The 26,198-nt window shown below is 46.0% G+C and overlaps 1 protein-coding gene across 2 annotated transcripts in view; it reads right to left on the reverse strand.

Moving 5' to 3' along the window:
• P3H2 (prolyl 3-hydroxylase 2) overlaps positions 1 to 26,198 on the reverse strand; it is a 68,932-nt gene that overhangs the window by 8,806 nt on the left and 33,928 nt on the right. For both annotated transcript variants that reach the window (XM_064666215.1, XM_064666216.1), the window contains exons 2-8: positions 8,325 to 8,471; positions 7,183 to 7,372; positions 4,337 to 4,468; positions 3,046 to 3,188; positions 1,517 to 1,606; positions 999 to 1,039; positions 411 to 505 (exon numbers count right to left, since the gene is read on the reverse strand). In XM_064666215.1, the coding sequence (XP_064522285.1) occupies positions 411 to 505; positions 999 to 1,039; positions 1,517 to 1,606; positions 3,046 to 3,188; positions 4,337 to 4,468; positions 7,183 to 7,372; positions 8,325 to 8,471 (838 nt within the window). The remainder of the gene's footprint in view (positions 1 to 410; positions 506 to 998; positions 1,040 to 1,516; positions 1,607 to 3,045; positions 3,189 to 4,336; positions 4,469 to 7,182; positions 7,373 to 8,324; positions 8,472 to 26,198) is intronic.

Consider the following 26,198-nt stretch of genomic DNA (forward strand, 5'->3'; position numbering starts at 1 on the left):
GCTAACATGGTGTGATCCAGCACATTTTGCACAGCATCAGGACTGTTACTTCCAGAATCCATCCTTCTGCAGCCTTGACAATAGGGAAGATGTTTATCTTATAAGCATCTTGAGCCAAGACTACTTGCCACTTTCCCCATGATGAGGAAGACCCAGCCTCCCACCTTCACATCTCAGGGCTCTGTACTGAACAGCTCAGCAGGTGGGAAAAGCAAGTCCAAGGGCAGAGCAGTGCTAGTGGGATCCACAAACCCAGAAATGCTGTGGCAGCATTGAACACTTCTCTGTCTCTCAAACAAAACTTCAACCCCCTTAAAGAGGAGCGGCCCTTGTTGTTCAGCAGCCAGCCTTTGCAGTCTGCAGTCTGCAGCAATAGGAAAAAATCTCCTGATTTTGTTCATCAGACTTACCCTCCTTCAACTCTCGATCTGGCTTTGGCATGGGTTTCTTTGCCAGGGACAGCCGAGGCCCATCCTCTGGTTCACTGCTGATACTTGATGGGACACTGAGGAACAAGAGAAAAGAGGAACATCATGACTTTGGCCACAGGTCTCCAGTTCTTGGACTTACGCTTTTGCACCCTTTGCAGACTAACATATGAAAAAAACAGGCAAATCAGTGCTTTGTACAAATGTCACAACTATACAAGTTGAAGCCCTCACTCTGTCCCGTGGCAAACTGCTTTTCTGGTAATGGGAACAGTTTCCACCAGAAAAGCACAGACACCAACAAACCTGAACAGCACCACTTGCCTCAACAATCAAGTTGCCTCTAGACCATTGCTAGTTTTGAGGCACTCAGCTAAAAATAAGGTCCTTGTGGGAATCTTTGCCATGGTAAGGGGCAAAAGGCCCTAATTCAACCATGATGGTGTGCTGGGGTGGATGGGCAGGACCCCCCGAGTGGCAGGCTAGTACCCCATCCATAGGCACTTCCCTTTCACCCCACTGTGTGGAATGGTGAAGCCATGGGCTCAGCTGGGGCAGCTGGTGGCTCACCTGTGCTCATCCTGGCGGGCTCCATACCTGTTCCAGTAGTTCTGTGGGAAAAGAGAGAGGTTGAGCTTCTTAATTTAATGCTCCAGCTAAAGCCAGGAAGCTACCTGCTCTACCTTGCACCCAGGAACATCAGCCAGCCTCTCTGGATCCATCCCACATAACTTTGGGCAATTGATTGAGGTAATCAGATTGAAAATGTAACCCCAAACCGAACTGACACAGTAAGATGAGTTCACAGGGAGTTCAACTTGCCCAGCTTTCTCTGTCTCAACCCATCACCATGGCAGTGACTGAAACTCAGCCAGACATCATGGCAGGACAGCTGGACTAAGCTGCATCTCTATCTCTTTCACCCCAGAACAGCTGCCACCCTTGCTTTGCCATCATCATTTTCCCACAGGGAACAAACCAAGCTAAGACCCAGCTTCTGAGTCCTTTATAGGAGGCTTTATAGGAGAGAGGAGAGGGGAAGCTGGTGAACTCCTAAAGGTCCTGGGCACAGAACACCCAGGCATTACCGGCTCTGTGTAGGCGTATCCAAGGCCGGCCGCAGCCACCTGCAAGAGGTGTGACTCCAGCTTATGGCGCTGCAGGAGTGTTTTTGCTTCCTGAAAAGAAAAGGAAAAGGGGAGTAGTTGCACATGCAGCTTTCACAAGACACAGACAATGCACCTCTGCTTCAGAGGGGTTTGGTTTTCATGCCACACTGCAGACTCCTGTGGGGTAAGGGATGCTTGGAGTAACCCCGGGCACGGGGCTGAGCTGCTCAGTACATTACAGAAGGGATATTCAGCAACTCATTTGAGAAGTCTGAATCCCCAAAATACATGCCCATAGCTGGCAGAGAGTCCTGAGCACCTTGGAGAACATCCAAATATCTGGGCAAAAGGCTGGCCAGAGAAGCCCCAGCTGCAGAAGAGGGTCAGGTTCAGGCTGGTGGGGCAGGGACCACGGCTGGGTAGTGCCTTGGGTCCCCATGTGCAATGCAGAGCTCAGGGCCTGGCTGTGGGTGGGTTACAGCAGCACAACCTGGAATACACTCAGGGCACTTGGATGACGACCACAAAGCACAGCCAGCTGGAAATTGTCCATCAGAGGGCTTTATTTTGAATGAAAAATTTGTAAATAAAACACTGGGGTTTCTCCTAGAAAATGACTTTGCAAAGCAAAAATCACATTTTTTTTAACAGAAAAATTCAAATTACTGGAAATAACTAAATGTTTTTGTCAATTTTTTTTCTAGATTTATTTTGTGAGGAAAAACAATAACTATTCTTGTTTTCCTTTTTGTCATTTCCCTTTTCTTTTTTAGCATTTTACCAAATTAACCTTGATTTGCCTGGAAATCAAAGAATACCTGAGAGAATGGAAAAAATAATTCCTGCCTACCCTCTACTTATGGTGCAAGGGAAATGAGCCTCAGAAGGGCTGTGATGGTATGGGAAGAACTTCTACATCGTGAGAAAGGCAGCTGCATGGCCACAGATAAAGGCTGCCTGGACCGGAGAGGAAGCCTGTCCTGCTGGGTAACAACACACACTGTTTGGTTTTTTGACCCCAGCCTAATCCTGTGATAGCAAAGCTACTCCCCACAGAACAGGCTGAGCCCTGAACTCCAAGCTGAAGGACTTGAGAGTAACACTGGCATCCCAGCCTCCCCTTGGGAAAATATTTCTCAGTCCCCTCTTGACAGAGGTTGCCCTTTGCTCAGTGCTTCCCTGCATTCCTCCTCCATGTCTCCTCTGGAGCACTGGACAAGATGAGGATTTACATTGTTGAGGTACTTGCTCATCACTCTCCCTGCTCTTGCTTGGCCTTTGCTAAGCTGAAGTCCCCATTTAAAGAAGATCCTCCCCACCAGCTTCTCCCCTGCACCAGTTACTCTGGACTTGCACCCTGGCAATTAGCACAACCAGCAAGCCCAGCACTTCCACTTCTGTTTTCAAAGTGGTCCCACTGTGGCTAAGCTGTCAAGTTGCTTTTATTTTCAACTGATGCTTTTGTTAAAGCCTCCCATGAAGAGCTCTTAGGTGTCACTCACTCTCACCTTTCTGGGTTTGATGGTGTCTGGATCCATTGCACCCTCCAAGAGACCCTCATAATAACCTGCATTCTCCAAGACATCTTCATCATCAGGGTGGAAGAGGAGGTAGGATTTGGCACACTCCAGGGCTTTTACATAGTCACCAACTGGGAGGCAATACAACAGTAGTCAGGGGGGGCAGAGAGGGGCACAGCCCTACTGGCACTGCCAGGGGCTCACACAGAGCACAGCGGGGCAAAGCTGAGGAGGGCAGTCTGCAGGAGGGAGGGCACAGCCTGAGCTCCCCACCAGCTGAAGGGGCAGCCCAGCACTCTACAGGACTCTTTTGATGCAACCTTGTCTTAACCACTCCATTTCACCAGCCAGGAAAGTGAGGCACAAAAACAAGACTTCTCTGCCCTCATGCACAGATCAGATGGTATCCAAATTGGATCCAACTGGATGGGCAGGATGTGGATGCTGTCTGGCATCAAACTGCCTCCTATGGGGGGTTTTATCCACCACATTAAACTTCTAACTGGGCAGAGGAATTAAAAAGCCTGTACACCACACACGAAACACTGCTGACTTCTGCTTTCTTCCCACTGTGTTGATGAATGAAGAACTTTTTATGTTTGAGTAGCAATTCTGACCCTCACACATTCTTCCCTTTTCAGGAAAGAGGCTCTTAGCGCAAGCCTGAGAGAGCAGGAGTCTGCCTAAATTTTCTTTTATGTAACAGAACACAATAAAATAGCACACAGAACCACACAACTGGCAGTATTTTATAGCACTGCCAACTCCCGACGTTTTGCCATGCTGCCAACTCCTGCAACTTTACTAGGAATCTTAAAATACTTGGCAACTGGCAAAAATTGGCATCTTGGGATAAGCTTGGGGTAACTCATATATCTGTTACATATTAACTTAGAAAAAAAAAACCTATCAGTTCATTTCAGAAAATGTGAAACATAAACCCCTAAAACTTTAATGTCAAAAGGCAAATGAAAGGACCCTAAAAAAGCATGATTTATTTAAAAAATAGAAATGTTGACTCTAAAGTCTGAGCTTTTGAAACCTGACTGATGATCTAAAACACCTTTATAAAACTAATTGATTGCATTTCAGTCAACCTGACTTTTGAAGAGACAATGTCCAATGTCCTTTGCTTCCCAACTCTTTCAGACCATGCCACTGCATCACTGTAGCACAGACATCGGGGGAAATAGCCTTACTTACATATGAAATAATTCAAACTTCTACAAAATGAACAAAACTCAACGAGCACTATGAGGAACAATACAACAGCCTTTACCTCTGTAATAGGCAAACTGCAAGTAGTCATAATGGAGGGGAAGGAAATTTTCGATGGGTGAGATCCGGCCCGAACGCGTGGCAAGTTCTCGGACACAGTCGTGCTTGCAGGCCAGGACTTGCATGTAGTGATCTGCCAAGAAAAGAGGGGGAAGATGGTCTGAGCTGAGAGAGATGGTGATGGTGCTGAGACAAGGACAGATAGAAGTTAAAACTCCCCCACTGAAGGACATGGAACTCATGCTGCTCTGGTCCAGCAGGTGATTGTGCACCTAGAGAAAGAGCTTAGGCTTCTTCCCAAACACAGTGGAGAGCTGCAGTCACAATTTTGCCACTCTTTAGAAACGCCTTACTCCTTCCGTCAACTCTAGAGGGAGCCTGAGCACCTCTTTTGTGTCCTGGGAGCTGCAGCAGGGTGCAGGGACGTGCAGGTGGCAAGTACCTCTTCAACCCCAAGAGCCAAACAAAAGGTGAGGACACCCATAAAGCAAGTGGAAGTGTGAAGACAAGGTGGCCATACGTGCTGCAAAATGAAATCCATCTCCAGACTCCTTTCCTTCAGCTCATCTTTAATCCTCTCCTTTCAGCAGCAAGAAAGCTCCTGAGGGCATGGGGAGGTTTAGCTACGAGGGGTTGCTGCAGATTCTCAAGGCACCTGCACCTCCAGTCTGAATGGTCTGAGGTGCAAGTATGAGCACCAGAAATCCCCATGTTTGCTGCTTCTCAAATATGAGCTATCTCCCAGGGAATCACAAGCACTTGGTAAATATCTGCCATTAGCAAAGTTTCTTAATTGGTGGGAATTCACAATATAGGCATTGTACCAGCTGTACAATTTCAAAGCAAACACTGACATCTGATTCCAGTTTAGAGTCTTTGCTGCAATGTACTTACAAATCTACTTTGCTTGCTCTGTCTCCATGCACCATTAAAAACCTTACGGAACAAACACAGGCTTGAAAACAACCATGTGCTCAGCTACCAAAGCATTTCTCAGGGCTGCCAAAAAAACAGCCTGAGGAATTTGCAATGAAATCAAGTGGAAACAGTCCCCATTTGCTCTGGACAGGTAGTCTGAGTAGTTATCTGACTTAGCATACACATTCAGAGTATTACATTAAGAAAAGCAAGAAGGGAAAGGACATAAATAATACTGTTGTAATTTAAACCTGAAATAATCAATCTATCACTGAGAAGCACTCCTTTTTCTTGGTACTGTCAAAGTGCAGGCTATATAGACTGGAATCAATTCTCTGAAATGTATCTGCCCCTGGGGTGGGGGGAGAGGTGAGAGTGTTTCAACCTCAAGCAGCAGCACAGCAAATCAGTTTGGGATTGAAAAGAGAAACGACTTTTGAAGAAACCTCAACTCTTTTTTTGGTGCATAGTGTTCCCACTCCCATTTGAAACATCCGGGCCTGAGTGCCTGGCACCCAGGAGTGAACTCTGCATTATGCTATCCTGTAAGGAACCACTTAGTTCCTTACAGAAAAGCAGTCACATTACAAATCTTATTTGTAATCTCTGTGTGCCCTGAATTCCCTATTTCTTTGGGTACCTGAATGGTCCTGGAGTTTGTTTACCCAGGCATATCTGTTAAAGACACAGTACTTGCAAGGATCATCTGGTTTCTTCTCTCTCCCCAGTGATGTTCTGGGTTAAGGACCACCACATCATGACCATGTCTGTGCTTCAGGGGGGCCAGCACAGAAACATCTCTGCTCACTGGGGCTGCACTCAACTTGCACAGGAACAATTTATCAGAGACCAAAACTTGTCTGAAGAGCAGCAACTTTCAGTGAGAAGGAAGGTGGGTTTTCTTTGCCAGTGAAGGTTTCTTGATGTGGCCCCTGTTGCCCTGGTCATGCTCTAAAAGCTGGCACGATCAGCTGACAGTTACGTTAGTACCAAGTCAGCCCTTACAACACTTCTTCTATTTTCTGCATGGATAAACAAACCCAACAAAGGCAGCTCCCCATCCGGTATGCTAGTGGTTTCTCATCTTGGTTGTTTCAATTAAATTTCCTGTCTCGACACAAACAGAATTATGTAAACCCAAAAACCAGTCTGCATCTGAGTGAAGTACTTTCCATACAAGAAGTGAGACTCCAGAGCTAATGCAACTCCAAGACCATAAGCAGATAAATACGATTTCTGTCACCAAACAAACCTTAATTTATTGCTCTTCCTTCCCTTATGACTAATTAAATGTAATCTCATTTCTACTGAGAATGAACTGTTTTAATTCCCTCTGGCTCAGAGCCACGCATGCAAATATGAAGATTACATAGCAACATTCAATTCTTTCCGGAGATTTCAGTCAAGATCATAATTAGGTGGGCCTCCACTAATGACAAATCCATCCTTTTGGATGGGGAGAAAATCTATGTTACGAGCCTTTTTGGCAACTTTCCTGGCCACCTGGAGCATGGCCAAGAGAACTCTGCTACTCTCTTCATACGCTCTCAAAAACAGAAAACATAAACAGAGGCCAGCAATGTCTAGATTCCAGGGAGGTGTGTGAGCCAGTGTACAGGGGGAAATGGAAGCAGTTTATGATAAAGCACCTACATTTCCAGCTCTTACAGAAAGCTGCAAATGCTCCACACATCTGGAAATGCAATTGTTCTAACTGAGCTTCTATTCAGGACCGAAACTAGATGTCCTAGTTCCCTGCTCTCTGAGTTTACACTTTCTGGACTTCTAAGTGCCTCCTGCAGTGTTACTCACACGCAGCAGTGATGAAAGGGAAGACACTTCACCGAATCCAGCCAAAGGTCCAAACTCGGTAATTAAAAACATTTCAGGGCCAAGGGCGAGAATGCTAAAAATGCAAAAAGATCTCACCTGCAATAGCTTCGTAGAGACCACCCTTATAATCCAGGTACTCATGCTCCTCAAACCTCTGTGGCCCCTCGCACATGATCTGGCAATCTTCATCCTCGGTGTAGTACCCTTTCAACGCGCGCTCCAGAAACTCAATGGCCAGCTCGTACTCCTCCCTGTCGTAGTGCCTCACTCCAGCACTGTAGTCCTCCTGTAGAGTAGGTAGGCAGAACACAAGACCATGAGCTGGCTATGCTGCCTGGGCCACAGCACCCTGCCCTTGCCAACTGCAGATGCTTCTCAAAAGAAGGTACAAGTGGGCAGGGACAGAACAATCTCCCCAGAGACTTACCAGATGGAACTGGTTGTACCAAACCATTTCTAAGCCATCAATGGACTTTTGGACCACTGGAACCTCAAAAATCTGCCTAAATGCTCTTCTGAACTCCTCCACACTTAGGGAATCATCAATGTCACTGCTAGATTGTACATTATATGAAAAAACATTTTCTTTGGTTTTACCCTCCTACCAAACAATAACACTGAATGCCAAGGGAAAAGATGGGTCCTGATCTAGGAAGATCTTTCTTAGAATGGCTCCTAATGAGCACCTCTATTAATTACACCAGCCAGCCACTCCTGCTTCCTTGAGTCTTGTGAAATCAGGAAGTTGGGGGTGGCCCTGGCATTTGTCTTGGGCTTTTGCTTTGGAGAGATGGAAAAAGTTGACACTCTCCTGTCTGTCACCCTATACCCTCACCAGCACAGCCACTCATGTGCATGTACCCTGCCCAGGTGGCAGAACCCAGGTCAAAACAAACACACAGGATCCAAGATCTGTCTCTCCGTGCCCATGGAGGCATCCATCAAAACTGTCTGCTGGTGCATGTTCACAGCCATGAGCGACCCCAGAGTTGACTGAAGAGAGGGACCAGGCTGGGGATGATCAAATAAAGAGAAGAGTGCCTTGAAAAGGCAGGAGCTCGTTTGTCTGCTTAGGAAAACGCTGTAAGGGAGAGTTTGTTTTGCTGTATTGTTTGTCCATTAATGCAGACCTCAGCAAAAATCTCCCCACTCATAGATGATCCTCTCTTGGCCTTCTAAATCTCTGCTCTCCAGACTGCCTGACACTTAACCTGTGCACCTCTTTAGCTCAGACTCACCATGTGCTGCCTGGCCTCCCGGTCAACCAAGCTGACCTTTCCTGCCGTGGTCTTGTAGTTCTCGATGTCCTGTTGTATCTCCATGTGCTCGGGGTTTGCCATGAAGAAGGTGTGAGCTGCATTTGCTGCCTCCTCCAGCTTGTTCAGCTGTAACAAGGTAAGAAAGACCAAGTGAGGTTGATGATGTAGGAAAGTGAACACAGCAGTTTATGCTGCATCCTCTGACACTTGTATCTCTGACACCCTTTTGTCACCACTGGATTGGGCAATGATGAGATAACCAAGGAAAACACGAACACAGAGGCTAAAGAAAATAGCTGAAGTGAGAGGAAAGCCCAGTGCAAGTGAAATGGGAAGAGCTGGAGCTCTTGAGAGCCATACAGGTCACTGCAACACGTTCTGCTGGTGTTGGGATCCAACCCATATTCCAGCAGCACATCCTCTTAACTCAGCTACTCCAACCCCCTCCACAGCCCCAGATGGAAAGATGCTCTCATGACATATGAGACAGAGGAGGGGAAAGCAGATGCTGAGATGATTCTCTCTACAAGCCTTGGAGGCTGAGTTATGTCCTAAGGCTAAAGGCTTCTGCTTGGAAACGGGGACTTGGGACCATTTATTAAGCTCAGCTGTGTGTAGCTGCAAAAGGCCAGACTCTGCTGATAGAGGCAGGGGTATAAAGAGGAGCTTATTTTGGTAAATCAGGTTACTTCGGATTTAGACATTCAGAACTGAGACCAGACACTAGTTTCACCCTGGAGAAAGCCTCATAAACAAATAGAAATGCTAGTACTAAACACATCCACAGCAGCTGCTGGGACCATGGCGAGCAGAATAGATGTTCAGGTGAAACATCTGTATGACCTAGCAAGAAAATAGTCACTAATGCACTTGCTCCTGAAAGAAAGCCAACACCCCTGAGAACCAGCAACCTGCAGTCAGGTCCCCTGGATATGTCTGCAGTCTGACCAGGCTCATCCAAGCTTGTCAGCCAGGACCAGGCTAATGCTGGCCCTAGCTAGGCTGTGTCCAAGTGTTCTTCTTGAACACAGACCTGCAGTGAAGATCTTGAGCTTCACACCCTGTTATCCTGGGCCTGGAGCAGGGCAGAGAAGCTCCAGGGCAGAGTTGGCCAAAGAAGCACACATGAGTATCTCCAAAAGAAAGATGAAAGCCCTGGTCAGATGGCACCCCAGCCCGCTCCCCAGACCTGCCCTCTGCACACCAAAGCACAGCTGTGCTGCAGTGCCCACAGAAATGCAAAAAATTTGCCTTGTGTAAACTTCAGAAGTTTTTAAGGATTATCTCTGTGCTGACAGCATATGCAGGGAAGCCAGCTTTTACTGCAAAAACAACATCTATTCCAGTCCCATTTGGACTTTTCCAAAGGACATCACTCCCCATAATAACCCCTTGGCTTTCCAGCAGGCGAAAAAAATGACTGTAAGAAATTTTTATTCAAGACAGCACAAAAAAAATCAAAACCTCTTCAAGTATACAATTATTTTTTTTTTTAAATGAGGCATTGCCACTCAGAAACATGCACCCCATCCCGAAAAAGCTCATCTCAACACAACCCCACTCTGGAAAAGTTCACTGAAGCTGGACATCATTGGATGTAGGATAAAGGACTGACCAGAGCATCTCACAATGGGAATTTTCAGGTCCTGCTGAGTGTATGTGAGACTGCCTCTGCAGCTGGTAACTAAAGAGAGTTGAGATGGAGCAAGAAGTTGGTTGGAGACATGTGAGCTGCTGACCTGTTCCAGAGGCCTCTAAAGAAGCCACTGTTTGAGCTGCTCAGTAGAACTGCATTCCTCCACAACACACCACAAATTTCTATTCACAAACAACACCCTGTCTGTGCAGACTTTAAAGGGACCAAATTCACCTCAGCAAGGGAAGTGGTCCCTTGAGAGACAACCTGCAATAGTCTGTTGTGGGATGTTCTTTTTCCCTTTCCTTCCATCTCCTTTTCAGAAAGCTGTCAAAAACTGTCACAGATTCCAAGATGAGCTTAGTTCTTCTGGATAACATCTACCCCTGTGAGAGAGGAACAGCCTGATTTCTAGACAACAGAAAATCCCTTTCAAACAAGGCTCACACTGTGTCTAGTCCTGCTGGCTCTGCACAGCAGAGATGACCTTTGGCATTTGCTAAGTGGACTCAAAGCAGAACATTTCAACTCAATGCTTTTCAATTTATCATGTCCCATATTTGCCTTAGAAACACTCAAGTAACACAAAGAAGCCAACAGCTGCTAAGTTTGGGGGAGTTTTTAAGTGGTTGACTGTATATAAAGGCAAATTCCTAACTGGTAAGACACATTCAGAGTCTAGCACTGACATTAGTAATGAAACACTCTGGGGAAACTTTTGCCAAAGCACTCTGAATTCAAAAGGAGCAGGATATTTTGGTGTTTAAAGGTCTGGGCTGGGACTCAGGACACCTGGACTCAGTTCCTGGCCCTGTCACAATCTCACTGTGCAACCACTGGAAAAAAACTTTTTTTTTTTTGTGTCTGATTTTCCATTGTTTTAAATGAGTAACAATAAAAATAATAGCATTTCCCCCACAGAGTACTGATTTTGTTTATTTGGATGGCAAGTAACTTGGGGGCCATAATCTTGTGCAAGCACGTAATGCAAGGCGATTTTGATCTTTGTACAAACCATTGCTCAATGAAAATCACAAGTTAAAAATGACACTGTAGACTCACAGCCTCAGTATGTGTTCTAAGGTCTGCTTGTTCACCCCACTGGAATGAGATTACTGGACTATCACTGCAGCTTTGCACCAAACCCTGTGTATTTCAGCCAGAGAAGACACATGAAATCAGAACATCAGCACTGAGAGAGCCCCAGGACCACCCTGCCCTGTCCATTTTGATCTTAACATGCCAACAGCTAGAACTGAGAAGGGGAAAACACATGTAAGTGCTTCTGGGTTCTGATGCTGGAAAATATTTATTTTCCTCACTGAGATGCTAGGATTGGCTCATTTCACAGAAAAATAGGAAAAATATTTTAAGCAGCAGAGTTTTGGATGAAAGAATTTTAGCAAATTGCAAATGCTCAGTTTCATTCCCATCTGGGACAGTGCTGGCCTGGACTTCAGTGGGACTGTGACTTCCAGCCTGCAGAGGTGGCTTGGATTAGGAAGGCTGCTTTAACCAGAGCATTATACAGGAACAAACACAGGCTGGAGAAAGGACATTGAGTGAACATCTTGACCATTATTAGACAATTGATCCCAATTCTCACTGATAACCATTGAGAAAATCCCTTATGGAGCCTTCTTGGGCTGCATGATGAAACACATAACACAATGTTAACAGACCCTTAACAGTTCTAGTACCTGTCAAGTTATGTTTAAGCCAGTAAACTCCACCCTGAGCAGTCTAATTTGTACCTGTAATGCCACCGTCACCAACCTGCCATGCTTAAAAAATAAACTGTCTCATTGGAGCACGTATAACTTGCTTTTGATTTTACCATCACTTTGTCTGCTGTGTCCCTCAAAAAGAAACACAGAGAATTCACCTCATCCCTAAAGCCCACCTGAAACAGCTCAGACTGGCTCAGCTAAACGTGGAGGAACCTGCTCTGAATTCACACCTGCCTTCACTATTTGCAGATGATGAATCCTGACCAAAGCCCCTCTCATGCCAGATGCTCAGCAAGCTTCCATAAACCCCTGGCCCCTTCCCCAGGAGACAGGACACACAGCAGCACCATGGCTTTAGCTACAGTGACCCGAAACTTCCAGTCCTTAAAGTTTGCTCTCTGGTGCTTGGCATTGGGGATAACAAAGTGGAACAGGCAGCATGCCAGGTCTGTGAGATGAGCATCACACAGCTTTACAGTCTGCTTGTACAGCCAGGGCACGGGTTGCCCTACTACGACCACTTTGCTTACACTGAACATTGACATGCTGCAACTTATGGAGGGAAGCAGCTGTAGCCAGAACAACTACAAGTATTCAGCTGCTCCCAGCTCACCCCGAGGTTTTCATGGCAAAAACAAGGACAAAAGAGATACAAAAGTCAGAAGATTTAAGAGAGAATGTAGCCAAAGCAATATCGATTCTGACTGCCTGAGACAAGGGGTCACAGGTATGATATAACCAAGACCTCAGACTATTTTTCATAATGAGTTCCTATTGCATTGAACATAATATCAGATATTTGCAGATGTCATGTATTCTGTATCAGACTGTCATAATCCAACCTGCTTCTATATTAAGGTATCTTTAGCACATAAAACATAGCTTGAATGAAATTTATTTTTTTTTTAGAGGGGAAGAGAAGTAAGTTTTGTACACTGGAAAATATGTCAGATCCCTCAAATACCCAGCATTTCTTGCCATGCCAGGACTGGACCTACCTGCACATAACCTCAGTTAATTGCTAAGTGCATGAGCTTGGCATGGAGCTTGTGAGGAAAAATTTCAAACCATTCAGCTGACCTAGAAAAAAAAGTCTCAACCCTCCCAGACAACTCCTGGTTAGCTGAACAGATAATGTTTTTCTAAACTTTTCCATAGCTCCACTGCTGCTGTGTTGTATTGAAGGCTTAGTGCCCTGGGCTCTGCAGAGGAGGGAGGCTCTGGAGTCTGCGATCACAAAAACAAGGGAAATAAAAGGTTCAGTGCCGTGAAGGATTAATCTCGTTGTGTCTGTGCAGAGCTTACTGCCTGGGTGAGTAGAAGCAAGCAGCAGTGAGATGGCTATAAATAGCATATGACCTTGTCTCAACTGTTCTATTATTGCAAATAAAAAGGAAAAATTCTCCACAGAAGTTAATCAAGAAATTTTCCCTCTGCTGATGGGCTCACATCTTCACAGAATGATGCTTGAGCTGCCTGCAGCCCACCAGAGCACCCATCGACCCCACAGAAGCACTAAAATCAGAGAGCAAGGCAAACATGTGACAGGAAAGCACCTTAGTCAAGTGTAGGGAATAGGTGCCAAGAGACAAAGATGTGAAGCAGTTCAGTAACACACCATCCCCTGCTGTCCAAAGTCTTTTCTAGTTTCTTTTCTTCCAACTCCAGATAAACAGGGTTGACTCCTATCCCTGACACTGCTGTGATGAGGGGCAGTAATGATGCATTCCTAGAGGCTCCATATGCACCTTTGCAGAGGTCTTTTTCATTTTCAAAATGAATACAACCTACAGTGTGCTTTGGACAGTTCCTTTGGACCACCCCAGCTCACTGTGTGCCACTGCCTACCAATCATTCTGGTAGACCCAAATCCAAAACAGAACAAATCTGGAGAATTGGCACAGGGAATATTTCTCATGAGAAAGGAAATTTAGGACAGGTTTGGGGCTTTTTGGTATTCCAACATGCAATTTTGAGTCCAAAATCATGTGTGGATTGGTAAGCACATGGTCAAAAGAGCTGACTAGATATTGAATTAGCCTCCAGAAAGTAGGAGACACTCAGACATTTAAGACCCAACTGAACAAACCACTTCAACATTCTTCATAGAAAAAAATTATTTCAATTAATCAAGACAGAAATTGTATTTCCTAACAAATCTCTCACTTGAGCCATGCTGGCAGTATTTTACATAAGTGTACATGTGTCCGTGCAGAGCAGACTGACTGGATAATCCCGTCTGAAAGAGACATTCTGCATCGAGAAAGCAAATTAGACTGACCCTTACATCCTCCCTTCCTTCCTTCTGACATGCTCCTCTTAAACTGTTCCCAGGCACATAAGAATGAAGAGTTCCACACGTTTCTGGCTGTGAATTATATGCTTCAGTGTACACTTGTGTAACAAATCCTGCACAAGGAGCAGGCCATTACTCACAGCAAAATCACTTCACAGTGGGAGGGACCTTCCCATATAAATCTCAAATACACTGAAGAATTGCAGGATTTATCTGAAGAGCAAGCAGTGGGAAACATGTTTGTGTTCACTGAACCTTCGATCTGACTGTGAAAAACACTGTGAGTCAGATTTTGTCCTGTGTCAACACTCAGTTCTAACATACTCAGTAGCTAAGTTGTATGTGAAACAGTATTTTCAACAAGGAAAAAATCCCTATAATATGCAGTGTGGGCTCTCCTGGCAAAAACGAAAGCCCCTACAACAGGGGTTTTAAAGCTTAGACAAGAAACCCCTTGTAGATGAGATTCTTCCCTTCATTCCTGTAGATAACAGCTGAGATCACAGACAGGAGCTGGCAATACACATATTGCAGCACACCACCCTGTACAAAAAAAAGTCACTCCTATCAGCTCACAGTGACAGTTGCCCCCTTCCCTCCAGCTTCAAACACACCACCATGCTGCCAACACACGATGGCCACGTCACAGTCAGTGTTGCAAAACACCTCGGATTATGGGCTCTGAGCAGCTCCTCCTCTCTATTTTTAAGGATGCCAGCATAATTTTAAAGCTAAGTAAGAGCTTCCCTTATAATTTTCACTTGAAAAGGTAGGATGTATTCAGCCCTCAGGAATCTGTGCAGATGGTTACCCATGAGGCTCCTACACCAAGAGTTTTCCTTGGCCAGGTAATTAACTGTTGGCCCTTGGAGATGAGTAGAATGGGAGAAGCAATACACTTACAGGCTAATGGCAACATGCGGTCTTGATACTAAAAGGTGGAGGGTATAAAACCAGCCAGGCTTTCCAGAGAGGAAGTTTTCTCATGCTTGTCCTTCCTCCTGTTGTTACAGCATCCCTGTGGCACCCCAAGTCATCGCTCACCTGGGAAAGTATCAAAGATTAGCCCAGGCATTTTAAGCTAATGAAATCGAGCAGCTGGGAACAAGCAGGATGTGGCTATCCCCTCCTCAGGGACCACCAGTGGGAGTCCCATGGGCCACTCCCTGTTAGGTAAATAATGAGCTTTCATCTGATATACTGACTGATAATAGACAGAGAGTCAGGTGGTCTCTGCATAGAGTTGTGGAAATGCCTGGGAGTAGAAAGGTGACTCTTTCTGAACTCGCTGGCAAGGAGTGAGGGAGCCCCTTGCCCATGAAGAAGGAAGATCAAGGCTAGAATGCTTCAATCTGATCGAGGCTAAAACTGATTGAATGCTTTTAGGGGAAAACCAGAACAAAACAAACTTGGCAGGCAGTTAAAAGGGCTGGGGGGTGCATCACTTAAGTGCGTCTCACAGGAGGAAGCAGACAGGGCACTCTGTCCAGCAACAGACAAGCCACAGGAACATAACAATATTCTACATCTCCACAAATCTCCCAACCCTAGGAATCCAAAGATATTTGATTTGGGCCAGAAACAAAACAAACTCACCTGTGATGACAGAACTGAAGCAAAGTGATGGCACAAAGATGGAATAGGGAAAGGATCACAGGTGCTTTTGCAGAGAGTCTTACAGCATCTAAGATTTGAACACAAGCACAATCCACTACACCGAGTCATCAGCACAGTAACAAACTTAACAGTGTTTATTCTAAAGAGGATGAAGGCCAAAGCATGCTGCAGCATGTGTCTATCAAAAGACTTACTATCAGCAAAGAATTTCATTAAAACCGCAACACACAACTTCCTCTCCCAGTAATCGGGTGAGAGTTACACTCTTGTGACTGAAATAGATTAACAAGTGCTACATAAGCAATGGTGGATCGCCTGAGGGCTGTGCATGACAGGCTGATCTCATCCATGTGCCTACAAGAGTAAGTCAAAGCAGCTTATTATGGCAAACTTCTGGATATCAGTACATGTCCCTGGAAAGGATCGATGCCACTTCTCCAGAATGATTGTAAGAACGCAGTAATGCAAGTCAGACTAGATCCAAAATGAGCAGAACTGCTACACATTCTGTTTTTCACATTCTGCATTTTTCCTGCTTTTATGTATCTTTCCTCCCTGAGACCCTTAAAGCTGCAGCTTTGCAGTTTAGATGTGAATTTTCTCTAGCATCCTGCCTACTTGGACATTGCAGCTGGTCGAACTGTACTGATTGATAACTGGGTCAGACTCCTAATCAAGCTCTCTCTACACTGGTATCTCTACAGAAATAATTACTAAAACACTTAACAAAAACACGACAGAAAAATCCAAGACAAGCAGAAAAAATCGGAAACTTTCCTCACTTTCTACGGTTTAGCAATGGCTCAGCACCTCTTGGAAGAGTCAGACATGATGAGCTGCTGAATGCCCTTTGGGAGCCAAAGTTTCCTGTGAATATACATATGCTTGTCTGCTGCTACTCAACAACATCCAAACAGCTACGTGTGTCCCTAGAATACGCCCTTCTGAGAAGACACATGGTTTTCCATGATCATCCTGGAGACAGAAAGCCACAGTGACCTGGTGATAAATGATACTCCTTTTTTGCAGCCCTTTTATGATGTAAATAGAATTTTGCTTAAGCCCTGTGCAAGACGGAAGGCTGCCTCCCTGCCTGTCCCTTGAGCAACAGAAAGGTTCTTGAAGGTTGAAGAAAGTACTGACTGACTGACTCAGACAATGACTACGGTCAGTTTAATTTATTAACACCAGAGGTTCAGCTGGAAAAGCAGAGTGCATAGCCCTGAAGGTGGGCTGCAAACAGGACTGCGTTGTCTGAGGAAGAGGTTGTCTCCCCCTGTCCTGAGCCATGACAGTGCAGCAAAGGGAGAAGCACACAAACCATACATTTCAAGGAGAAAACAGACTCATAGCATTTCTGTTCATCAACCCCTCACCCAAAACCCTTTACAGTCTTCAAGGAAATTGTTTTAATTACCATGTTTTTTCCAGACACAATGTTTCTGGAGTACCTTTTCGAGGGCTCAAGTCACAATCCAAAGGATCATGACTCACAGTTGCTGAATTCATGGAAATCATCATGATGGTGATGGACATTACGGCACTGAAGATGCCCTGATTAAATAAATGATCAGATCACCAGCCCAGTTCAACAAGCATTTTGCAAAGAATAAAGAAGATCTACAAATCAGAGTGGACTCTGCTCACCATGAGAGGAGCTGACTGACACCATGGGGAAGCAAACTGAGCTTATGCCTTAGGTGACTATGGAGAAAACTGTCATCTTTGGAAAGAAATTTCTGTACTGATTCATCTCTACTGGACCAGCATCAAGGCACTGCACTGGAATCAAAGTTTGCAGAGAAAGGGAGAGAGTACAAGGAAGGAAGTGAAAACATATTCACAGTTCTGCAACATAATCTTGTTTAGTCTGGAAAGCAAAGGAAAGGTCTTGACAGGGGCCCTACCTGTGTGGGCTGCCAAGTTCAGTCCAAAGATTCATGTATCTCAGGGACCTTCCCCCAGCAGTGGCCAGAGGTGGACAGTTGTGGGCAAAGCATAAGGACATGGCAGGTACACAGTGACCCTCACACATAGGGTACTGTCAGCAAAAGCAGCTGCTTACAGGCTTCCTGATTCAGGATTTGCCTCTGGACCACAGTGGCTTAAAAGCCACTGATGGACCTGTCCTCCAGGAAGCTGTGTAATCCTTTCTGGAACTCATTTATACAAGCTGCAATAAATAAGGGATTTGGGAGATTTTAAGACGTCATTGCATTATTTTCACCAGAGTACATGAGTGGCTGAGAAAGACCTACCACTGTTAGAGACTTTCAGAAGACATTGGAGTTGCTGTAAAATATACCTGCACACACATTTACATGCCTGGAAGGCAAAAGGCACCGCAGAAGCACTGCAAAACTGCTCAGGTTCCTCCAGTGTTCACTGCACTAAAACTCAAACCCATCTGAGTAAAATAGGGATGGGATTTCCCACCAAAATATATCTTCTGTAATGAAGACACATGAAACAGGGCAGGAGAAGGAGTCCACAACCCACCCTCTCATCCAGAACACTGAGAGCACATCAAGTCTCAAGGGGGCTCTTTTGATGGAGAGGATGAGTTTGCTGGCATTGGAGGGACTGTGTTGATTTCACAGCACAGCAACTGCCAGATGTGTTCTCAGCAAAACCTGATCCTGACAATTCTGGAGGAGGGGTTCTCTTTCTTAAGAAAGAGAAAACGTGGAAAAGCACGCTGAAGAACCCATCTTTATGCACTTCCACATTCAGTCTACCCAGCACTACTGAAGAAACATGTATTTCATTTGGAGAGGATGTAATTCTACCCTTGCATATGTGACTCTTACCCTACTCTGGCTCTCCCAGCTTTGATGAGCACTGTTACTAATTTGAGAGAGGAATTGCTGGCTTTGAGAGAAGAGTAACATCAGTCTCCAGAATGACACCTCCAACAGCCCAAGGGCACAGTATGGAGGAGTGCACACTGCTGCTCAGGCTCTTGGTGCAGCTCCAGCATCTCCTCTGGAGTTACACCAGAGTGAATTTAGCTTGTTCTTCAGCGAGCAAGGCCACATAACACTTGGACAATTGCCTCCATACATGACACACACCACAAGCCTCAGCTGGATTTGCTGCTTCTGAAATGAAAACACTTTGCTTGCTTTCCCCAGCCTTAGCTTGGTAATCATTACTAAACACTTATCAACTAGACAGCCTTCATTTCCTGAGAGCCTGGACCTAATTATACCAGGAAACATGCCACTTTTTCTTCAGACACTGAGAAATGCTGGTTTATGAGCCTTCTACTACAAGGAGTAGGTCTAACTTTGCTCTCATTAGTAGTAGATAGAGAAGGGAAAAAACAGCCAAATCTCAAAAGGCAAACACAGTGATCATGCACAGAGATGCCGTGGCTTACTCTACATCATTAACAACAATAAAATGCCACAGCTATTTCATCTCCCCTCCTTCCCTTATTAATCTTAGCTGAGCCCTGTGAGGCCCCTGCAAAGAGGTATCATTTTTCCTGGCTTGCAGGTAAGGAGTCCAATGTCTCACAGCAAATCAGAACCAGACCTCAGGCTCCTCACACCATTCCTTGGAGTGAAACAAGCCCCCGCAGCTCCGTTTCTTTATCAGGACATTCAATCCAGCAGTGGGATGAAGGAGCCTTTGCCAAATGTGCTGCACACAGAGCAGCGCTTTCAAACCCCTCCTTTGTGTCATGGGGCCCACTGGGATGTTGAGCTACAATTGCCTGCTTGTAATAGAGCTCAGATATCACCACCAAATCAAACTGTTGGTTAATTAGTGTATCCAAAAAAACCCGCAAATGCACAGTAATGGAGTTATAGAGCCATTAGAACCAAATCACAAAATCTGCTGCTGCAGTGGTGTCAGCTCTACCCTGTGAGCTGCCCAGGAGCTGCTGCCCATCCCGGCAGGCAGCCAAACTACAGGTGCCACATCTAACGGGAGCAACCTGTGGCAAACCTGCTTGGAGAAGAGAGGCGAGGAAGACTTGAGCTAAGGCTGTGCTTCCTCTGACTGAGGCTTCCAGGCATTCTCACTAATCCTGTTATCCTGGCTTAGGAAAGAACCTACAGAAAGGCAGAGCAGAGCTGTGGGTCCACCCAGTGGTGCAGTTTTCCCTTCACAACAGTTAGTAGAATGACACTCTCCTTTGCCCCCTCTGCAAAGGGCTGATCAGTGGCACATCTCACATTTCTGACTCTGAGTGCTCTCCTACAAATATGTACCTTCACCCTTTTCTTACAGCCAAAAGCTGGAAATAAGACCATTACCCTGTGCAAGAGCAGTCCAAAGACTGGACTCTTGGTCTGCACAGATTCCTGTACTGGAGGCAGATTCAGGCTGGATGCCAGCCACAATCTAGACAAACTTGCAATGTTCAGCTGCAACTTCTGTCACCCTTGTGGCCCTGCTTGCTGGAAACCCTGTACAGACACACTCTTCTACAGCCTTCTTCACATTAGGGGCTTAAAAGCATCTGCAATGGTGAATGACCTTCACTGGTCTCCTACCCAAGCACTGGCTCCTCAGTTTCTCTGCTCTTGCCAGCACCAGGAAGTAACACCCCAAAGGATGCTTGTATCACCTGTAGGCACAACACAGGTGTTTATTCCATCACTGTTTGCTTTGCTCTGTCTGCCTGAGATGGAGAAAGCAGATGCTTGGTGTGGCTCCAACGAAGGACGGCAGCCCTCGGGAGAGGGAGCCGTGCCAGCCACTGTGGGATGAACAGCAGCCCGGAGCCCAGGGGGAGCCGGACAGGAACACCATACAGCAGCACACTCAGGGGTGCTGTCTCCCACAGGGGTGCTGGTGGGGACCCCCCTGAGCACAGGTGTTATCACTTGTGGCATTGGCACATTCTGTGTCCCAGCTGCTGGCTGCAGCCCTGCCACTGACATCACCCTGAGAGACAGTACCCGCTGTCTGGGGCAAAACTGTGCTTAGTATGCAAAAAATGAGAATCTGTCTGCCCTTGCTGAGGACACAGCTGAAGTCATGCTCCTGCCAGAAGCCAGTGTTTTTCCAAGCACTGGGTTTCTGCTTTTAATTCCTGGCTCTGGTTCTGACTTATTGGGAATTTTTCTACTAGTCGCTAAGCACTCCCACGACTCAGTTTCCCTGTTAAACAGCAGCACAAACCTTTTTGCCCTAACTGCTGGAAGGCTGAATGACAACATTTAAATACCTCAGATGACATTTCAGGGATTAAGACATTGCAAGATTTTTCTGTTGATCTAAAAATTATGCACTGGACTCCTGTAAGAGCTCACTCAATCCTTATAAGTGGCTCTTTGTCCCCATTCCCATCCACACCCTGGTTCCTCTTTGAAAGGCAAATACCATAAAAGGCTGTTTATAGAGACTGAGATCTAGAAAGAAGTCAAATAGGGTCAGGCTAACTACGGCTTTGCTGCCCTGAGCTGTGGCCAGGGAGGGGTGGCTTCCTGTTCCCCCCACGATCCATGGGGAACAGCGACCCGTCTGTCCAAGGAGCCTTCAACATGGGTGGGTGTCTCCCTCCCCTTTGGAAAGAAACATTTCATCTTCAGTGGAAATAGCTAAGACGGAAAAGGCGGACGATGCCAAGATTAAGAAAGAGAATTAGGAAAACAGCAAGCACCCCTAATCAATCACGCTCGAACAGTGAGGGTTTTATGTGCACAAAGACTTCACCTAAATTCTTTTTCGCATTTATCCACAAGACAGAACAAAAAATATAGTGCCTGAGGAAATTACCAGATGTTGATTCACCCCTGCTTTCTGAAAATGTTTCCATTTTGTTGAAAACCCAATTAGCAAACACAGGAACCGTGAAAAAAAAATTATTTTTTTAGAAAAGAAAACCTGCAAGCAGCTCCAATGACAGCACATGACATGGATGAAGGCAGAGGAACTCTGCCATCTAGCAGACTTCATGCTGCTAACTTTCTCCTGGCCTGGAGCAGCAGAACCGAACTGGACTCTCACTGGAAGTAAGTCTGGGTTTTCCCTGGCACAGAAGAGAACGCTCAAAGAAACAGATGTGTCAGTGCAGGGATTTTAAAAAGAAAATATAGCTCACTATATTGATAAATGTTATGGTAAGGATCCTAATCATCATCTGGTTCACAGAGGTCCTTAACTCGGTTAAACACAATCCAGGGTGACAACTGAGAGAGGGAGCGACTGAAAGACAAGTCACAGAAGGCAGTGAGGATGAAATGGCATCCTATGGGACACCCCAAAAATCTGCTGGAAACCACAAGCCCTGAGAAATCCCATCACAACCAGTGAGAAGGATCTGCATTTTGCATTTCAATCCAAAGATAGCCCCTTAGAAACAGCTCAAGTGTTATTTCACTATTACCATTAAAAGACATCACCTAGAATATAATCTATAACTTCAACTCTCATAAGATCCAAAGCACACTTGCTCAGCCTGAGTCATCCACAAAATGTAGAGCCTAACCAGTAGGTATTTCCCCCCCAAAAAACAGACCTATGTTCTGATTGCAGCAGGCAGTGGCACTCACAGACCAAGCAGTGAATGGGGGCTTCCCAGGCCCCGCACACCACCACCCACTGACAACAGCTCAGAGCATCCCAGGCTGCAGACTGCTGGAGCTCTACCATTTTCCAACATTTCTGTTCTAAAAATAGACTTACAGCCAGCTACTGAGGATTAAATATGAGGGGGAAGACTAAGTCACAAGGCTATTGTCACAGCTTCTGGCATGTGCACCTAATCATAATATCACATCTAATTTGGGGTTTGTTTTTAAAAAGACTCACTTTGGACTTAGTTTCCACAAAGTCCTTCTGGTTGATTTAGTGCACAACAGCTGTTCATTTCAAGAAGCTGTTGGAAAAGTATTCATGTGCTCTCAGATCAGACCATTGTTAAAAAAGCAGAGCATCCTTATAACATTAAAAAAACCTCAAACTTTAAAAAGTACAAATATGAAGAACTTTTGACAAATGTGTTTTGGTCATTGTTGAGGCTAATTCAAAACATAAATCACCGCAGGTGTAACTTCACTGGAAACACATGGCTTTCCATGCAAAATAAATCTGTGGCACAGAATAAAATCTGCATGACTTAAATGGTGACTTGGCTGGCAAATGGAGGCCTGGGCAAACTTTCAGTGCTGCATTCAGCTCTCCTGGTGATTATTTACAGATGCTTCCTATGACGACAGCATCCCTCCCCTCCTGTTCTTCGGGAGCGATTCCCCGGTGCAAGATGCTCTGGAGCAGTCACACTGCCAGGCTGTGGCACAGGCACATGCAGCAGAAACATCCCAGGAATGACGTAAATGTAAAAAAGAACTCTGGTTTCCAGTGACAGCAGCAGAAAATTCTCTGGCTGCCAGACCACAAACAAACTGGAGATGTTTTCCTCCCTCATCCTACTTCACACAAGACCTGAGCCAAGCTCCCTCAGCAGCTCTCCAAAGGGTTTACCATATGTCTGATTCCCGGCTGCACACAGACCTGTCCCTGCATTGGTAAGGTGAAAAAGCTCTGCACTACAGGACACTATGGCAGCAAAAGCTCTGTCTTGTGATGGGGCAGGAGAGACAGCACCGGCCTTCAATTTTCCATCAATCCTGGGCTGGATTTTACACCAAAGCAACAACAGCAGTAGCGGCTTTCGACTTCTGGAAAAAACAGAGTGGCTTTGAATGAAGCACAAGGGAAAGCCAGAGTCCCAGCAGGGCTGCTCAACAGCTGTGCCCCTCAGTTTGCCCAGGCATGCAGGCAGGACAGGGTGGGCTTCTCACTGCAGCTCGAGATTCAAACTCCCCTTCAGGTCTGGGCTGAGGGCTTCCCACCATGCCTGGATGCCTCAAACCAGGGCTGCAAGGCAATTGCTGTATCTCACGTGCTGTATCACGTCTTTGTCTCATGCCCAAGAGGTCAGCTGGAGTGCTGGTACTTCTGGTCCCACGTTGTGCAGACAAAGAGGTCACACTTAGGTGCCCATTAGTGCACAGAATAGTCTTCTTTGCTATCCCTACCACCAAACAGTTGTTACTTCAATATCTGATGACAGAGGTCCAAAGAGATGGCTCAGAGCAGGGCCCTCTGTGCCAGCTGGCCAGTGCAGCCCCAAACATCTACGAGAATGTGAGTAACTCCTCCCATGCCCAAGTCAACTGTGGGCTTTGAGATGCCCTCACTCCAGAGAGCTCATGAACGAGGTTCCAGAAAGGCACCAAAGATCGAGTCTGGAAAAGGAGGACAGTGAGGATGAGAGGGATACAATAACACTTAGTTTTTGGAAAACAGATGGGCCCCAATCACGCAAAAAGGCTTTATGATCTCTCAAGCAGGAAATAAGTGATGACATACTGTCATGTTGCTGTGTCAACAGCTGACACATCGCAGCAGGACAATTTCATGGACTCCCACGTTACTTTAAAAGCTCCCTCTGAAACCGCAAACAACAGAGGCACTTCAAGACTTGCAGGGCAATGGTTCTGCAGCAAACCTGCTACTGTGGGTTCAGTGCCTCAGGAACCAGCCTGCATAGAGAAGCCACAGCCAGCCCTGCCATCCACTAAAGGCATTTGGGGTTCACCACAGGCAGCTGCTGATACAAGACCAAAGCACCAGCCTCCCTTCCCTTTCCCCCTCAAAGAAAACAGTGCTCTGACCCAAAATGTGTTCAAAGGGTTCATTGTTGTCTGGCCAACACACACGATGCTTGAAGCTAGCCTGGAAGTCCTCAAGGTTGTGGACTAAGTTCTGCATGTCTCAAGCAGGCTACAACACTTCTGAGAGTCTCCTTTATCCCTAAGAGGGGCCTTTTGTTTTCTTTAAACAAAATATTCCTCCCCTCTGTTTCTCTCCCTCTCTTTCTTATTGGAAGCAGACACTGGCATTTTCACTGAGAAAACTGCTGGGCTGTTTTTCTAAGGGTCTGCATATTTACTTTCTCTGTTTTTTCTCAGCAGTGGGGTGCAAGAGCCAAATCCTTGAGGACTGGCCCACAGGGTCCTGTCACGATGGGAACCAGGAGGGATATCTCCAGGAAATCTTGTATTTCACTGTGCTGCCAACTGGAACTATGTTTCTTCTTCCAGCACCGAGTTCAGCACAACACACATACTCAGATACCAGCAGAAAGAACAAAACTCATGTTTCCTGTGAGCCTGATGGAAAGGCTACCCCTAAATTCTGCAAAATCCATTCAATCTCTATGGAGCATCTTCATTTACAATCCGGTTTCATTTTCTAGCCCATGATGTTAGAGACAGCCTCTGTATAGATGCATTTCCCACACCGTTTTGCTTTTCAAAGCGAGGCTGCCTTTGGGAGAAGTTTGCTGGAGTTACCAAGTGACTGCACACAACTCTCTCCTTGGAAAACAACACATCAGGAAATGGTCTGGGCTTATACATCAGAATAAGTGGTTTTGCTCATTAACCTATTAATTGACTCTCCCCAGCAAAGCCTCCCCCGCTCTAGGTCAGTGCCTCCATCCCCTGCAGCAAGCAGGCAAACATGAGCATCACCAGCAGATCTGCTCTGATCCAGCTGCAGCACCGCTGGCCAAAGCGGGAGGCAGGATCCTGGGCCACGGCCGTGACTCACCCTCCTGACCCTGCCAAAGAAGTAGTTTTGAAGCAAGGGAGTGACAGGGAGAATTAAATTAGAAAGCTGGTAAAACAAAATGAAAGAAAATCCTCCTCAGCTCTCCTGGTTTGTACACAGCAGGGAAACAGGAGAAAGAGTATGCAAAGTATGAGGGGGTGTCAGAGCATGACATGGTGCTGAACCGACACACAGACGGGCTCTGGCCAAGTGACCTTTTCTTCTACCCAAGTGAAACAGCCCTTCCAGCCTTTCACCACCTGCTCCAGTGGAGCCATGACCATGTCCAGGCTGCCATTCAGCACACAGCATGCAAGCCAATGCACTGTATGGGCAAGTCATCGTGCTCAGTAGGGTGCTGCCAACCACACTGGTGCTGGGTGGGTTTCCCTCTCTCCCCTCTGCTGTAGAACATTAGGAGAAGTAACACATGCCTCAAGTACTTCCCCAACAACTACATATAAGGCTGGACGGTTCTTACCTCACATACAGGTGCAGGAAAGCATCAAAACTTAGAACCATGACCGACAATGGCAAATCTCCTAATGCTAACAGGAGCTCAAAATACAACCCCAGGTAAGTTGGCCCAAAAAGCAGCTGCTCCAGGTTTGCCTGCTTCTTCAAAGCTGCTCCCGTGGGTTAACTCCACAGCTTACTTGGATTGTAATATCAAATCTGCAGAGGGGGAGAGGGGGACTTTTGAAGTTTCCCAGGGAGAAATCCATATTTCTCTTACTGTACTTTGACCACTGTAATGAATTACCCTAACAAGACTCAACCATGTGTTTAGCTGGCAAGAAGGGGTCAGAGGCACAGCAGATCAGTGTGAACCACAGCCCACAAATACTGGTGAAAGAAATCTGAACTAGGACCAGCGCCCTACCCATAAATCACATTACTGTGAAGAAATCTGGAGGCATGGTGATGATGAACTCTCTTGCTGTGCTTATGTCCCTGATCCAGGATGCATCCTACAGGAAAATCCATTATATTCT

The sequence above is a fragment of the Pseudopipra pipra genome, chromosome 10 (genome assembly GCF_036250125.1).
Source record: "Pseudopipra pipra isolate bDixPip1 chromosome 10, bDixPip1.hap1, whole genome shotgun sequence".
In the NCBI taxonomy this organism is placed as follows: Eukaryota; Metazoa; Chordata; class Aves; order Passeriformes; family Pipridae; genus Pseudopipra; species Pseudopipra pipra.